This window comes from Balaenoptera musculus, chromosome 17 (assembly GCF_009873245.2).
Source record: "Balaenoptera musculus isolate JJ_BM4_2016_0621 chromosome 17, mBalMus1.pri.v3, whole genome shotgun sequence".
Lineage (NCBI taxonomy): Eukaryota > Metazoa > Chordata > Mammalia > Artiodactyla > Balaenopteridae > Balaenoptera > Balaenoptera musculus.
This window is the reverse complement of record NC_045801.1, coordinates 38,386,641-38,403,964: the sequence shown is the minus strand read 5'-3', so window position 1 is coordinate 38,403,964 and position 17,324 is coordinate 38,386,641. Positions and strand designations below refer to the sequence as shown.

The window sequence follows — 17,324 nt, the reverse complement described above, 5'->3', positions numbered from 1 at the left end:
CGGGAAGATCCCACATGCCGCAGAGCAACTAAGCCTGTGTGCCACAACTACTCAGCCTGCGCTCTAGAGCCCATGAGCCACAACTACTGAGCCCACCTGCTACAACTACTGAAGCCTGTGAGCCCAGAGCCCATGCTCCACAACAAGAGAAGCCACCGCAATGAGAAGTCCATGCACCGCAATGAAGAGTAGCCCCCGCTCGCCGCAACTAGAGAAAGCCCGCACGCAGCAACGAAGACCCAACACAGCCAAAAATAAATAAATAAAAGAAAGCTGCCTGTTGACTTTTTTTTTTTTTTTTTTTTTTTTTGCTGCGTTGGGTCTTCGTTGCTGCATGTGGGCTTTCTTTAGTTGCGGCGAGCAGGGGCTACTCTTCATTGCAGTGGCTTCTCTTGTTGCAGAGCACGGGCTCTAGGCGCGTGGGCTTTGGTAGTTGCAGCACTCGGGCTCAGTAGTTGTGGCTCGCAGGCTCTAGAGCACAGGCTCAGTAGTTGTGGCGCAGGCTTAGATGCTCTGCAGCATGTGGGATCTTCCTGGACCAGGGCTCGAACCCGTGTCCCCTGCATTGGCAGGCGGATTCTTAACTACTGCGCCACCAGGGAAGCCCCTGACTTTTAAAATCTAGTGAATTCATATATACTAAAAAAACAGAAATATATAGGTATAAAGCAGGTGTCAGAAACAGTTTCCTGCTAATAGGGACATACCTCATTTTATTGTGCTTCACTTTATTGCACCTTGCAGATACTGCATTTTATACAAATTGAAGGTTTGTGGCAACCCTGCAACAAGCAAGTCTATCAGCGTCATTTTTCCAACAGCATTTGGTCACTTTGTGTCTCTGTGTCACATTTTGGTAATTCTTGCAATATTTCAAACTTTTTCATTATCATAGTATTTGTTACGGTGATCTGTGATCAGTGATCTTTGATGTTACTATTGCAAAAAGATTATGACACATTGAAGCCTCAGATGATGGTTAGCATTTCTTAGCAATAAAGTGTTTTTTAATCAATATACATTGTTTTTTTAGACATGATGCAATATGCAATATAATTGCACATTTAACAGACTACTGTAAGTGTAAATATAACTCTTACATGCACTGGGAAACCAAAAAATTCATGTGACTCACTTTGTTGTGATACTTGCTTTATTGCGATGGTCTGGAACCGAACGTGCAATATCTCGGAAGTACGCCAGTACACATTATAAACTGGTATATCTTATTCTTCGTTTTTCTGAAAATTTACCTAATTATTCAAGGTTAATTGCATGCTCATTAAATTCATTTGGCACATACCTGTAAAGAGTAGTAATTCAGTAAATCCTCATTAATGCCCCTAATCGTTGGGGAGGGAAGGTTCAAATTTGCAACGTTTCTTAAAAAAGGTGTTTAATTACCTTCAAGGACATAGACTGACTTGAGGCAAGCATTACTAAATGCTGTTTCCAATTAGAGGCTCTGGTAAATGTGCTTTCATGACTACAAAATCCTCACCTGCAATCAGAAGTGTCATTTGCATACAATGAGCAGCGCTTATAAACTTGCCATTTAAATTAAAGACATCAAAAAAAAAAAAAAGACATCTAGTTTACTTCATTACTTTATTCAGAGTGTTATCTGATTTCTAGCATATTAGAATTAGTGGAAACTCAGAGCTCCTCTCTCCCCCGCCCTCTTTTCTCCCCTCCCTGTTGATCTGGAGACTGGTGGTCAGGAAAGGGAAGAGAGGGCCAGAGAAGGAAAGTGACTTGTGCAAAGTCACACAGCTAGATAGATACCAGGCAAATTCTGGCCCCAAGGCACCCAGCTCATGTCTGAATCACCATTTCTTCACAGACTGCAATAGGTAACCATCTGGCTAGTCAATGCCAATTTGCCACAGTTTTAAAATTAGCAGGATCTGTTTCTTTTTCTCAGTGCAAATAAAATAAAGCAAAGATAATAGTTAGAAGGAAAGGTTGCTCCACATCTTAACAATGCAGCTAGAAGTACAGACCAGAAACACAGAAAGATGCCCTTAATTTTTGCCATGCTCACTCCTGTCAGTACTGTAGCTCAATTTCTGGCTGTTCCAGGATGGCTTGACAAATAGACGGTGGGAGCCACAGCAAACAATTTATGGAGAATGAGTTTCAAAATATCAGCACCAATGAGTAGTAAGGATGTTTTTGTTTTATTTGGAATAACAATCTTATCTCCTACTTTTTGGTGCCAGAATGTTCTTTAGGTATTTCACATAAAGTTATTGACCTGTAATCCATGGGTGGGGCAGTTTGGCCAGATGGCAATGGGATATGATAACAGGGATGTGTGGAACTGGTCATAGTCTATCCCAGTTCTGGCTTTGAACTCAACCATATTCCTGGCTCTGCCTTCAAAACATAAATCTGGAATCAGACCCAGTGGAGCTAGTACATGGTTCAAAAGAACCATAGATTCAGAGCTAGCCTTGAACACTGTTAATAGTCATATTCAACTCACAACTAGAATAATGTTACCTCCTGTTCCAGGCAGTAAAATATCCCTGAACATGGACATGAGCGATCCAGTTTCGAATACCAGAAATACCACAGGTTAAGTGATTTAGGTCAACTAATCGCTGCAGGAATGATCTTAAGAGCCTGAGCCTGAAAGGGAATGATATACCTGAGAAATGAACATTCAGGTCACTTCATCTCACAGGAAACTCTTAGGAATGAGCTGGGGTTGTTTTTTATTTGCACCTAGTAAACAGGTAGACACACATCTACTTCCAGAAAGTTGGGAGGGGATAGGAGGACATCCAAAATCTTGGTGATACATCCTTAAGTTTCTAGGAGTGAAGACTCATAATGTGTGCAACTTACTTTCAAATGATACATGACAATATAAAATAAAAAACAGAGGGATAGAGAGAGAGAACAAACAAATATTTCACAATGTTAGCAACTGGTCAATCTCCACGTGAAGGACATATGGTGTTTACTGTATTATTCTTCTGAATTATCTATAGGTTGGAAAATTTTCAAACTAAGAAGTTAAAAAATTCTGCTTTATATACTCAATGAAATTAAAGAGAATATGGATTCATTGAAAAAGAGTTAAAAGAGGAGATGATAACAAGGAAAGAAATAAAAGCAAGAAATAAAAAGGAAGCTGGCTGAACCAAGGAAAGAGATTAAGCAGAAAAATAAAACCACGGCACAGCTTAAAACCACAGGTAGACACTGCTTGGGAAAAACACACAAGCTGGAGGAAAAGGACATGAAATGGAAGTGATCAGAGAGAAGATGGTAGATATGGGAGACAGACAACTCGAAGCCCACACCAGAAGCTATTCACTCAGTCGTGCACCCATTTGGTATTTATTTAGTAACTGCTAAATATTAGGTCCCATTTCAGGAACTAAGGATGCAAAGTATCCTCGATAAGCTCAGAAGAGGTAGAAAAAGCGACCGATAACAGACTACCACCTGTGAAATCTATAATAGAGGTACGTTCTGTAGAACCCATGGGAACAGAAGGGACAAAGTACACATCTGCCTAGGTTGGAGAGTATGTTAGCTTCCTGTGACTGCTGTAACAAATTAGCGCAAACCAGGTGGCTTAAAACAACAGAAATTTATTCTCTCACAGTTCTGGAGCCCAGAAGCCCAAAATCAATTTCACTGGGTTGAAATCAAGATGGCAGGGCCCACATTCCAAGAAGTTCAGTTGCTAGTTCATAGGGTATGCATATGTCTGGGTTTTATAATCACTCACAAAGATTTTTCCAAAATGTTATATAGTAGTAAATAACATTTCCAGGTGCCTCTCTCCCCCTCCAACACTTGGCATCTTGGTATTGCAATTTTTTTTAAGTTTAGCTATTCTGGAGAACCTCACATCTCATTATGGTTTAAATTTCCATTTTTATAATGACCAATGATGTTGAACCTTCAGATAATCTTATAAACCACTTGGCTCTCTTGTTTCATTAAATGTTTTTCCAGACTGTCCAATTTTTAATTTATGGTGGCAGTCTTTTTGTACTTGATGTGTCAGAGTACTTTATCCCCAATATGATTTCCTTTTGAATATATGCATTCCGTACAACTTTTCTCACTCTGTGTCTTGCCTCTTTTTGCATAGAAACTTTTAAGTAATAAACGGACTTAAATATACTCTATTGAGGAAGTAAACTTATTGATCCTTAACTTTATGTGTGGTACCCTTTATATCTGGGTTAAAAGGTCATGAGAAAACTTCCTACATTTTTTTCTAGAAGCCTTACTTAAAATAACATTTTGCATATAGGTGCACAGACTGGAACTTGTTTGCCTATGCTGTGATATAAGGCTCTTTTGCTGTTTCCAATTTACTGTTTACCTAATCTGTTTAGTTATTAATTTCAGTCATTAAAATTTTTATTTCAAGGATTAAAGAAAAAAAAATGGCAGGGCCACACTCTCTCTAGAGGCTTTAAGGGAGAATCCATTCCTTGCCTCCCCCAGTTTCTGGTAGCTGCTGACATATCCTTGGATTATGGTTATATCACTCTAATCTCTGTCTCTGTGGCCACATTGCCTTCCTCTTCCACATGAAATCTCCCTGGGTCTTCCTCTTATAAAAAGATACATGTGACAGCATTTAGGGATCATCCAGATAATCCAGGATAATCATCCCACCTCAAGATCTTTAATTTAATCACATCTGCACGACTCCAGTATAGCTGGACCGGAGAGGCAGGCAGGAGCCTTTTCGTGCCATGGATCTGCTGGTGGTGCTACAACACGCGGGGCTCTAAACCAGAGAATGTTAGGTCCAGCCGTGACTTTTAGAAGACTCATCCTGGCTACAGTGTGGAGGATGGACTAGGAGGGAGCAAGACGGGGAACAGGAAAACCAATTAGGAGACACTTCGGGATCTCAGAGAAGAAGTAGGGGACATGTGGAGAGTGAATTACAACAGGGCCATAGAGGAGCAATATTCATATTCATCCCAGCAAACACTGGAGGCAACCTGAAATATGAAATGCTTTTTAGATTACCGAATGGGTTGGACTATTCTTACCACTAATCTCCTTTGCCCTTGTAGATAATTGCGTTGTCTGCAGTACTAACCCAAACTAAGTTAAAACTATAATCCCGTACGTGAAAAAGAAGAAAGGAAAATTTTCAGTCAGGAACAGATTTTTAATTTGTTATCTTGGTTTTTGTATGCTATACAGTTATTGCCTTTCTATCCTGAGAAACTCTCATGACACTGGATCCAAATCTGGTGATTTAGAGCCAACAGAAAAGGTCAGGGTTACATACCACAGTATGTCGTTGCTATTCTACAAGCTGTCCCATGCCAATTTTTAATCAACCTTAAAACCTAGGCAGAAAAGCCCAACATATTGCCTTTCCATACAATTAAGCACTATTACATTTTGTCTTTTACTCGGGAACACATTTACTTACATAACTGTACATTCATTATTTTAAAAAACTGAACTCCATTAAGGATAAGCCTTACTAAGCTTACTAAGAAGCCACCGTGTTTTTTTGCTTTTGAGAAATTTAAGTTGCAGCAGAACAAATTTATGGGAAAAATTTAATAAGACATCCTTTGGGGGCTTTTAACACTTTGTTAAAAGGACAGCAACAATAGTCAAGGAAGGTGTGATATCACTTAAGGAAATCTTAAACTTGGTTCTATTACAAAACAAATCAACCCCATTTAACACTGGAAAGGCGAATCTTTGAAACAAGGACAGACATGCTGAACACAAAGAATGCTATTGTTTGCATCCAGATCAAGATGAGGTCCCATTACTTTCAAATTTTTCAAGAACATATTCATAACAATAATTTAAAAAAATCTATCATCTTTTGTTTCCAAAGAAGCAGGATTGCAGGCTGCCTTTTGCAGGGCCAGCCCAGGGTTTGCGAGAGGCTTCCTACCCTAAAGTTGGAAACTTGGGAGCTCACTGAATGACAGCTCTTTCCCCAACACCTGCTTAGGTTTCAAGAGTCTATGTCCGTTTTGAGAGCAATGCCTGCCTTGAACTCTGGCTGTATTTTGCCAGCTCCATCCTCCTGGAGACTAAACTCTATTGTCTATGTCAGGTCCCAGCCACTGGGTGAGTTTGTGCCTCAATATGGGGGAGGGATCATGACATTGCCACTCACTGATACATATCTGCCAGGCCACCCACCAGACCAGATCCTTCTGACATCAAGGCAGGAATCAAGTTCAAATTTTCTCCTCTGGGACACTCTGACTTGGACTCTTCATTGCCTCTAAAGGGTCAGTCCTCATAGCCAAGATAATTTCCCCCATTCCTGGCAAAATTCTCACGTCCCACTGGTCCAGCAGGCAGGTTCCAACATACTTTATGATCATCCCACATATGATACCCATAGGACTCATTGATGGTGACTGTGATTTGGGTCTGCAAGTATAGTTCAAAAGGCTAATAAAATGCTGTACATGTAACTCAGAATTATTCTCTATTTTATGGCTGTGGCAGCTGCTTGTAACATGAGGTCTGCTTGTACCTTGTTCACAAACAATCACTCATTTCTCCACTGCTGTGACTCAGGCAGCCATATCCAAAGGTACATCACACAATTTCCTCTTCTGCTTTGGCTCTCTTTATTTACAATTACATAACTGTACTATGTTAGTCCTGGAAGCACAATGGAAGCAATCCATCAGATTATATAAGCAAGGGTAGCTTCACACCAGCCCTTCAAATGTTGTTTTTCAAGTATTTCAAAAGCAGTCTCTCTCTCTGTCTCTCTATCTCACTTTCACACATACACATTGTACATTGTATAATGTACACGTGATATAATTTATGTATATCACACACATATGTATGGCTACAGTTTGAGGACACAGTCCATGTTTTCTGATTTCTTTGATATCACTACCCAACACTGTTCTGTTGAGAAGGACCCTCTGCTTGCGATTTCTTTTTTTTTTAAACATCTTTATTGGAGTATAATTGCTTTACAATGGTGTGTTAGTTTCTGCTTTATAACAAAGTGAATCAGCTATACATATACATATATCCCCATATCTCCTCCCTCTTGCGTCTCCCTCCCACCCTCCCTATCCCACCCCTCTAGGTGGTCACAAACCACCTAGCTGATCTCCCTGTGCTATGCGGCTGCTTCCCACTAGCTATCTATTTTACGTTTGGTAGTGTATATATGTCCATGCCATTCTCTCACTTCGTCACAGCTTACCCTTCCCCCTCCCCATATCCTCAAGTCCATTCTCTAGTAGGTCTGTGTCTTTATTCCCGTCTTACCCCTAGGTTCTTCATGACCTTTTTTTTTTTTTGTTAGATTCCATATATATGTGTTAGCATACGGTATTTGTTTTTCTCTTATTGAGTGGAATGTTGGTTGCATTTTGGGCCCTCATTGTCGATTAGCTGATCAAGATTAATGTGGGCTGTGACGAGAGGGAACAGAGTGCTGCTGTCTCCCAAACAGCCCCAGAACAACCAGAGCCCTGCAAGTCCAAAGGCTGAAGAAGAAATAAAGACCCCCCAGAAGTCACGGGATTCTCCTCAAGCCTGAATGACATATCAGCAATGCTGACATGGCTTCTAGGACTCCATACAACACTACACTCACATACCACACTACTTCACCTAAATCCACTAAACTTTTAGGAGATCCCTACCGACTGAAGAGAAGACTGTCGATGGTAAAGAAATCGCTAAGCAGGTAGAGGCAAGATTGAGACGAAGCAAGGGACACTGCCTTTGCCAGTGGATACCCACCTCGTTCAGGCAGACTAAAGCCGATGTATTTTCAGTGTTGGAGAAAGTCAAGCTTTCCTTCCTGGAAGTGAAAGGGAGAATGTAGGCTGGAGGGTGAGCCTGCAAAAAGTGGAAACAAAAGCCCTGAGGAACAGAAGTTGAAGAGGAGAGTGAGAACCCGAGGATTTGCCATGTTGTTGGAGACTGTGGATCAAGGCTGGTGTGGACCCAGAGTTCTTCCGGCCTTCCACGTCATCCAGACTGATTAATTCCCTCTATTACTTAAGCCAGTTAATGTTAGGTTTCCTGTGACTCGAAAACCAAAGCCTCTTAACTTACAAAGCATTCTTGGTAGGGAAGCCAAGTTCAAAAGCCAGAAGAGAGATGGACTCCCGTTGCAAGCTAAAGAAGTCAGGCCAGGGGTCCAAGTTACTGAAAGGAGAAAATTTGAGAGGTGCCGAGAAGGTGAGGGGGTGGCTTAGGAAACCAGAGGTGGGGCTGTTGGCAGGCCTCAAGACGACCTGCCATGGCCAGGGTGGGTCTCTGAAGGAGTCACGCCAGGACAAACGCAATATTTGGTGAGGTGTGGAGCTCATGACTAAACATGTGTTAGCCTGTGTTTACACGAGCCTGTATTTACTCCGTGTCTCCCGACGGGTGCCAAAGATGACAGGAGACCATGCTGGGAGTGACCAAGGGCCAAGCAAGTGACAAGGTGAAGCAAATGTACAGGTATGCACATGCTGAGAACTATGTGGAGGGGAAGTGGAGTGTTATCTGCCAGCCTCCAGGCAATTAGGACACTCTGGTGGACCAGGACAGACCGGCGAAGAGCTCTGACTTTATGTAAAATGTAATTCTGTTGGACGGAACACGTGAGGTAGGTTAGAAAAGGTGTAAACTGAATAGAGGAATGTCGGCCCTTCAGAAAACAAAAATCACTCAAGCTAAAATAAATAGCATTTAAGTCTTAACGCTAACACTGCATGAGCCTTCCCAAGCTGGGGTGCTGGTCCTGCTGGGTGGTTAAACAATAGTCAATGTCTGAAGACATCATCACACTACTGCCACCAAAACCTGTCAGCTGTTCCCAGGGCTACACACCCATCCATCCCAACCCTGAATTCTGGAAAGTGGCATTAGACATGGGAGGAATCTTTGCCTTAGTACTTCAAGATAACAAGCGTTCCAATTAGGAGATTACTGCAATCAGGAAGTGTTCTGTAATGTGAATATGTTTGGAGAGTGAAGGGGAGGCAAACATCAAAGGGAGTGAGGAAGGCACTGGATGTAGAGAATTCAGTGGTTTTAGATTAAAGAAAACAGAACTACATCAAATAACTGACATGATTTCTCTTATTTCCATTTGTAATGAGTTAAGTACAATGATTATTAATTATTAGAAATATGTATTTTATGACTTTCCTATAATATAGTTTGACTGTAATACTTCTAATAATAGCTAGTGTTTATTGAGTGCTTTCTATGTGTCTGGAACTGCTAACTATTTGATATACATTATCTTATTTTATTCCTACATCAACCTTATAAGGTATGTAGTGTTACTATTATTACCATTTCAATAGAGAAAGCCAAGATTTGGAGAAATTAAGAAACTTGCCAACGCACCTAGTAAAGAGGCTGAGCTTTTTAAACCACACTATCCTCGAACAAAAAGGATAGCTTAGGGGAATGCCATCCTTTCCATGGTAAACTCTCAAATGCCAATTTGAACAATCACCAACATTTTAAAAAGAAATTGTTTAAATAATTCTCCTAAGCAAACAAAATGAATATGGCATACCATTTCCACCACCATCTGGGTAAAACATGCAAGTTGAACAGTCATAGCAATCCTAATATTTCTTAACATTTTAAAATTGTAGAATATAATAGATACAGGCAACCATAAAGAAAATGATATAGATGAACAATTTACTAAAATGAATTATTATAAGGCAAATACCCTCATAACAGCATCCAGATCAAGAAACAGAAATTGGGCGCCTACCCAAAGACCTCCCTTTGCCTCATCCCATCCCAGCCTCTCCCTTCCCCAAGGAAACACTGGCCTGACTCCATGGCAATCACTTCCTTGCTTTTCTCTATAGTTTTATCACCCAAGTGTGCATCCCTAAACACTGTGAACGAAGGCTGTCTTTTTTCCTAATAGGTCTTTTAGGTGTATTTTAATCTACAGGTTCTCCCTCTATCCTTGCTCTCCTTTTTTTTTTCCTTGTAAAAATGATTTTTGAAGAAACCGAGCCACATAAACCTGTAAACTGAAGTTTCCCACAGCCTGAACTTAGCTGATTGCATTAATGCAAATATTATAGCTGGTTAATATAAATCAAGCCGTAAAGAGGATAACAGGTAGATTTAAAGGCAAACGCGTGGTGTGACAAATTCACAACAGCATTAAGAGTCTGTTCCTCTAATAAGGACCATGGGATGATGATGATGATAATGATTACAAAAGCTTTGAGGTAATCATTTTCTTCCTTCTTTTTGCTGCCTTATACATACATCTCGAAGAAAATGTGGTAAAGGGAAAATGCCATGTTGGATATATAAGGAAGGCAAAAAAAGAAAAAAAGAAAAAAAGAAAGGTCAGTAAGTATAAACAAAACAAAAAAGGGATTTTTCTTGGGAAGGAAACGGAAAGGACCAGCAACCTCTACCTGGCCCTTTGGTTATTTGTAAGTTTTGGCACTTTTCTTTCTCTAAGAGGCAATCAGATGCAGCGACCAGCAGAAAGGAGATAAACGGTAGCAAAGCAAAATCAATAAAAGGGCAATATAAAACTCAATGCGATTTTTCTTTAGTACAGTGAGACAAGCCATATTCATTTTCCCCTACCACATTCTTTTCAAGCCTTAGTTTCTAAGCAATGGCCTTCAGGCATGGAATAAAAATAGCTTTGCAGTTAAATCTACTTGCTGTAAGATCTGGGGGCAAGTTATTTAACACAAGTTTCCTTACATGAACAGTGAGGATAATATGTACCTTACGAGGTTGTTCGGGGCTCCAATGAGATAATAGCTATAAAGTGTCACATAGTAAATGCATAACAAATGTCTCTTCGATTCGCCTCTTCCCTGCCAAGTTGTATCAATTTTCCTCTAAATATGTTGACTTTAAAAATTCAAGCCATTGAACATCAAAAGTTCAAATAAAGGACATTAAAAAAATCTAAATTTTTCATTTTACCCTGTGCAGAATAAACCTTTCTGACAGTGTCTTTGTGAATTTAGATATTTAGCAACATGCATAAACTTAAAGAAACAGCCACAAAACCCCTCCTTCACAATATTCCCACCTTCATCCTTTCCTGTCCATTCCCTCTACAGCCTTGCCGGATTGGCACTTATTTATTCAACCAGATAGCATGAAAGAGCCTGGGGATCTTCTATTCTAAGCCTAATTTTACCAGTAAGGAAAACTGAAGCCCAGTGTGACGCCCACGTGAACTCCGCTAGTTGACGGCAGAAACTAGACAACAGCCTCTAACGCTGGTTGCAAATTAAGTGCCTACAAGGCGAGTAGGTAAAGGAGATGAGAGCAAAGAGAGGGGCCTAAGTGGGGAGCACAGTTGCTCTAAACAGTGAACTCCCCCTCACAGTTATCACGTGCGAAAGAGGGCCAAGTTGCTAGCACTTCTAATATTTAAACAGATCATGGAAACTTGAAACCTTATACATAATCTACTCATTTTTAAACATTGGCAACGTATTAAACATTTTCTAAACCTCTCTGCAGTTTGACACAAGATACGTCTTCGGGCTGGATTCGGTCCATAGCTAGCCAGTTAGAGGCCTCTGCATCCTGCTAACCCTAATTTGTGTGTTCTTTTTTTTTCTTTTGGCTGCGTTGGGTCTTCGTTGCTGCGTGAGCTTTCTCTCGTTGTGGCGAGCGGGGGCTACTCTTTGTTGCAGTGCGCGGGCTTCTCATTGTGATGGCTTCTCTTTGTTGCAGAGCACGGGCTCTAGGTGCATGGGCTTCAATAGTTGTGGCTTCCAGGCTCTAGAGCACAGGCTCAGTAGTTGTGGCGCATGGGCTTAGTTGCTCCGAGGCATGTGGGATCTTCCCGGACCAGGGCTCGAACCCATGTCCCCTGCACTGGCAGGTGGATTCTTAACCACTGAGCCACCATGGAAGTCCCTGACCCTAATTTAAATGTCTTTAATTTGTTTTGATCCCTTTACTCCCTGTTTGAAAAACCTTCAATGGCTCCCCACTGTCTACCAGATATAGTCCAAACTTCTTAACCTGTTGTCCTTCACGGCAATCCATGACAATATCTAAGACCCAAAACTGTATTTCCACTTTCCAGTCAGTGTCAGTTTTCCATTGTAACCAGAATGGCCACTGACTTCTACTCTAGGTACAAAAATGTTCAGAAGGGCACCTGCTCAGACAGCATGGGCTGCTCCTTGGTCTCCAGACTTTTCCCTTTCTTGGAATGCTTTCCACCTGTGACTCCCATCAATGAAACTCTGTCTTTAGGTGTCCAGCTCAAATACCACCTCTCCACAAAACATCCTTGATAGCCCCTGCTAAAAGCCACCTTGCTCTGAATTCCCAAAGGACTTTATATTCCTCACACGACACTTAAAACATACTGCCTTGTTTTACAGTTACCCGCATAGCTCGTTTCCCCAAGCAGCTAATAACATTAGGAAGGAAGGAAGGGGTTGAGTCTAAAGACTATGTTGAATATCCCACAGTGATTTGTACAAAGCAGGGAGCTCAATAACCATCGCAGAAACATTATTTTTTATACTGAAAACTTGTGGATCAAACATAAAGAAAATACCTTTGTAGAACTTTATTGCATTTATACTTGTATAGGTAGACTCCTAAGAGATGCAGATGGGGCAAAGGCCTCACTTCCCTGATTCCCTAAAACATTTTCCCCACTGAACTTCTACTTCCTACTTGTTTTGGGATTTCTTCCTCTAGAAGCACTCACATCTTTGCCTTAGACCACACTGATTCTAAGCGGGCACTGTTAAATATTCATCTGTCACCTGAATGTGTTTCAGGGAAGTTGGTCTTTTTCTGTGAGTAAGGTTAATTTATCAGATCTGATGGTTGTCTCTTGGAAAGACACAGAAAGCTGGGCTATCGGTGAACAGACACTGTTCAAACATTTCAGTAGTGATACAACTTATTAAACCCTGGCTATCCAGCAATCAAGGTTAGTTTCGAGTCTTAAACTTTCATCTCTTATTTTGTTTTCCTGGAGCCACTCCCATTTTCAGCCATCTGTATTCAGTTAGTGTCCAAAAAGGAAAGAAAAGAAAAATTAGATTCCATTTTATTTCTACTGGCCTGCCCAGCACTAGAGGCACTCAATAAAATGTTTGCTGAATGAATTTTTAAAAATCAATTTTTACTTTTGCTTAAAAACAAATTCAATCGCTGAAAGGATAAAATACCACAATCTTATAAGATAGTCTAAGTTTGCATAATAATGGGAAAGGCTGATATAGTCTTACCTCAAACTAGCTATGCTTGGGTGTCAGCTGAGTAGTTTCAATTAGCATATCCTGGATACACCCTTTCTAACCTGTACAAATCTATATTGTCAAAGGCAAGTTAAGCCTTGCAAACATAAAGTTAAATTCTCACATTTATGTCACACGATAAGCTGTGTTTGGTGTCAGAGAGCCAAGACAATCTTGAATTCCAGGAAACATTAAAGAAAACTAATGATTGCAGAGGTTTCCACTCTGCAAACAATGTCCTCCTGTTTTGGATGATGCCATGGTAGGTCACATTTACTCTTTAATTCCTTTACCAAAAGACAAAATATCATTCTTAAACTTTTATTGGGAGTGCTTCTAGCATAAGCATATTATAATATGCTTTATAACATATGCTAGCATAAGCATAGTGTAACAGATATGCTCAAAGAACTTCCCATAAAAAGCAATTCTTGTCTTTGTAACTCCTGTGGGTGGAAGCAAGGAGAAATGGAATCCAATAGGCTCTGTGCCCCCCATTTTTCCTATTTCAGTATGTTTTGTGGTAAAACATACTCCAAGTGATACTCTCTCCTCTGTTGAATACTAATAACGTGAACATGCTAATTTTGTCTTTATATAAGTAAATTATCTTCCGTGTTGTTTTTGAAAACAAAATTTTAACATTTCAGAAACTAACATTCGAAACACGTTTCAAGTATAAAATGCTTCTAGGCCTTTGATTATTGGTAAAACCCCTGATGTAGACCAACAGCAACAAATATTTTATAATTATACTGTTGTAAAATAAAAAGAACCATTGATTTGTTAAAGAACAAGAACAAAGCAACACCCATATGAAAACAGAAGGAAGCTTGGAATCGACCATATCAAGATCACTTGCACCCACTAGAAAGAACAGAAATACGGCTAGAGGAAGGGCTTTTTTTCTGATCTTAAAACAAGCCCCAAATAAATGGGCAGCTCTAATCCTCTTTGATCCTGTTAAACGTGTACTTCCAGCGTACATGCACGTTGTTGAGGCTCTCGACGTTTCCCCAAAGGGCCGGTGAAAAAGGAGTCTGGCGATCGCAAGCTGAGAGCATCAGCGATCCTCTCGCCGCAATGCAAGAGCTGTGCTGACCCACTGGGGACCCCCACACACGCACACGCTCAGAGCATCCGCACAGAGGTGACATTTGGCGGCCCTTAACGAGTTCTCTGATTCGGAGAACAGAGTGTCACTTATTTTTTTTGAACTGTAAAATGATCCTGGCGGGGGGCAGGGGGGGGGGATATGGGTGGAGGAGATTCGCCCCGCACTCCTAGAATCGTTCCGGGAGAAGAAGGCGGATTCAGGCCTGAGAGGCGGGATGGCTGGGGACCCAGAGGCCCATGACCGCAGACCTGTGCGACCCGCTCCCAGGGACCGATGCCCAGGAGAGGCAGACCAGGGCTTCCCGCTCTCCCAAACGAGGGGCAGTGAAGTCAATGTGTGGTAACATCATGTCAGCTCTGCCCACTTGGACAGCCCAGTGTCCTTCTGAGAGTCGGCGGGACAGCGGCCGAGGGGCACGAGGCGCCGCGGCACCACCCCGGTCCCCACCAGGCGGCGGGGCGGCCGGCCCTTACCTGGTTCCGGCGGTACCAAGCGCCCGACAGGGAGCCATTGCCGGCGCCCAGCGCCCCGTACGTGAGGTTCCGGGACAGCTCGTCCAGGGCGGCCGAGGCGGCGGCTCCGGGGCCCCCGGGCGCAGGCGCCGCCATTAGCTCTCGCTCCCCGCGCTGGGACTCGGGCTCCCGCCTCCTCCCGGCCCGGCCGCACAGCACGGCGCCACAAAGGAGGCGCGCCCTGCGGAGGCCGCGCCCGGGGCGCACCGCAGCCACTTCCTGCTCGGTGCCCGGGCGAGGCGGGCGCGCCGTGGCCACCTGACTCCCGCCCCCGCGCGGCGCCAGGTTGCCGGGGGAGCCCCGCGCTCTGCGGCCTCCCGGGGCGGCTCGGCTCGCTCCGCATCGTCCCGCCGCCGGGCACGGGCGCGCAGAGGCCTCACGGGCCCAAAGGGGGAGAAGAGCCGCGCCCCTCTGCGCGCCGGGTCCGCACCTGTCGGGGCCAAAGCCGTTCCAGCCCCAGCGGCGCGGAGTAAACACTTATCGAAGTGAATAGGAGTGAAAGGAGACATTGGCGAACCCAAAGCAGCCACCTTCACTCCGCCTGTACCTGGCAATCCAGCTCTCTATCTCAGATGCAGTGTTTCTCACTTGTATTTTTTAAAATGGTTTGCATATGGAAAAGTCACGAGTTCCCGGAAAATACTGTAAGCGACATGAGAATAAAGATAGGAGAGATTAAATCTCAGTGCCAGCACTTGATAGAGCCTTAGCAAATATTCCTAGAATGAAAGAAGGACTCTCCAGTGGTAGCTGGGGGACCCTGACCTGTTTAGGGGACTGGATGGGGTTTCCTTCAGATGGAACCAGAAGGACATGCTGAAAAGTTGCCAGCCACTGCATATAGGAATTTAGGTTGGGAGATAATTGTTAATGGTCTTAAGGAACTAAGGAACTCTAACCAGATGTTCTGGTGTTATCTGTATTCAAATTCTACTGCGTTACTACAGGTGATGTTAGGTACCTCTCACCTTGAGAACTCTGTGATTCTGTATTGTTGCTCGAAGCCCTGGAACTTGCAGTTCTTTTGTTTGCACGATGCTGAGCTTCTTCTTAAATAATGTGCTATGACTGCCATGACTTCATGAAACAGAGACCTTCAAAAAGAGAGAATTACTGCCTAGCGGGGAACAGGGAGAAATGGTCTTAGGGAAATGTGCGAATGAGAGAAGAAAATGAGAAAAAAATCATTTCAGATAGAGAAAAAATAAGACATCTCCGAGGTTGTGTAGTTTCTTGCTTGAGCACCCAAAATGTTCAGTGAACAGTTAATACGGTAGCTATTTCCAATTTTGTGGCTCATTTATTTCAATTAAGTATCTGAAGGAAAAAGTGTCTATTTTTAATATTTTCTTTAACATTATATTACATTGTATTGGAGGCTTTATTAATGCTTCTTTCCTTGAGATGGTGTAGGGTACAAGTAACAGAATATCCAAGTAAAAGTGGCTTGAACAATAAGCATCTGTTATCTCCAAAGGGAAGGTGGCTCTGTGTGGTTCTATGACGCCGTGACCTCCATCTTTCTGCTCTGCCATCCCTGAGGTACTGGCCTTGTCCCTATTCACGGTAGCAGCTCCAGGCATTACATGCAAACACGATCATATTTAGAAAAGAAGCGGGGCTTTTCTTCTTACGCATCTTTTTATTAGAGAGGGAAACCTTTTCCAGAATCCCCTTAACAACCTCTTCCACCAGGTCCCATTAGCCAGGACTGGGTCACATGCCTGTATTCTACCTGCCAGGGAGGCTGGGAAAGTGATTGTCAGGCATTTCCAGCCTTCGGAGTGGGAGGCGAGCTCTGCCGGCAGGGAAGAACCGGGCTGGGGTAAGAGGGCACCACCGGCAGAGCTTGTCACAGCCAGTCTTTAGGGTATTCTATCACCCAGATTGTAACCAGTCATACAGTCTGTAACGAGCAAAATAATAAACGGTTCGTATTACTTTCCTGTTTAAAAGACTTCCAAACCTGCTCACTGACACAGTGAAGTTCACACTTCTTAAGTCTGTCAGTATGAGACCCTTTATGATCTGGCCCACATTCAGCTCATTCCCACTTTATTTTATACTCTGCCACATTCAGCTCATTCCCATTTTATTTTTTAATTAAAAATCATTTTCAGCTTCTTGGCATTTGTTTAAAAACCTTTAATTTTGGAGGAAGATGGCACTTGGTGCAGAATAGGTATGATGTCTAGCCTGTGATGTGCTATTCTCCAGATTCCAAGATGTCATTGCAGTTGCTATGACTGTCCTAGCGTGTGCGGGTAGTTGAAACAAAGAATTCGTGACCAGTGTTCCTTCCCACACAGTTCACAAGGAGGCGGCAGGAAGGCCGTGTGAGCTATTTTGGTCCCAGCAGTGTAGGCAGAGCTGGAGGCTGTTCCGGGCATTGTGATGGCCTCTGCCTTTTGCAGGGTTTCTTCAGGGGATATTCTGTTCACTTTACAAGATTCC

General features: G+C 42.6%; 1 protein-coding gene across 3 annotated transcripts in view; it reads right to left on the bottom strand.

Moving 5' to 3' along the window:
• Window positions 1–16,222, bottom strand: part of NIPAL2 (NIPA like domain containing 2) — a 72,496-nt gene extending 56,274 nt beyond the window's left edge. The window contains exons 1-2 of one of the 3 annotated variants that reach the window (XR_005017014.1): window positions 14,832–16,222; window positions 7,753–7,851 (exon numbers count right to left, since the gene is read on the bottom strand). Coding sequence is in view for 2 of the 3 variants with exons in the window: in XM_036830198.1 (XP_036686093.1) it covers window positions 7,753–7,851; window positions 14,832–14,966 (234 nt within the window). In the remaining variant the exon portion in view is untranslated. The remainder of the gene's footprint in view (window positions 1–7,752; window positions 7,852–14,831) is intronic. The other 2 variants (XM_036830198.1, XM_036830199.1) reach the window with 2 other exon arrangements.
• Window positions 16,223–17,324: the final 1,102 nt, after the last annotated feature.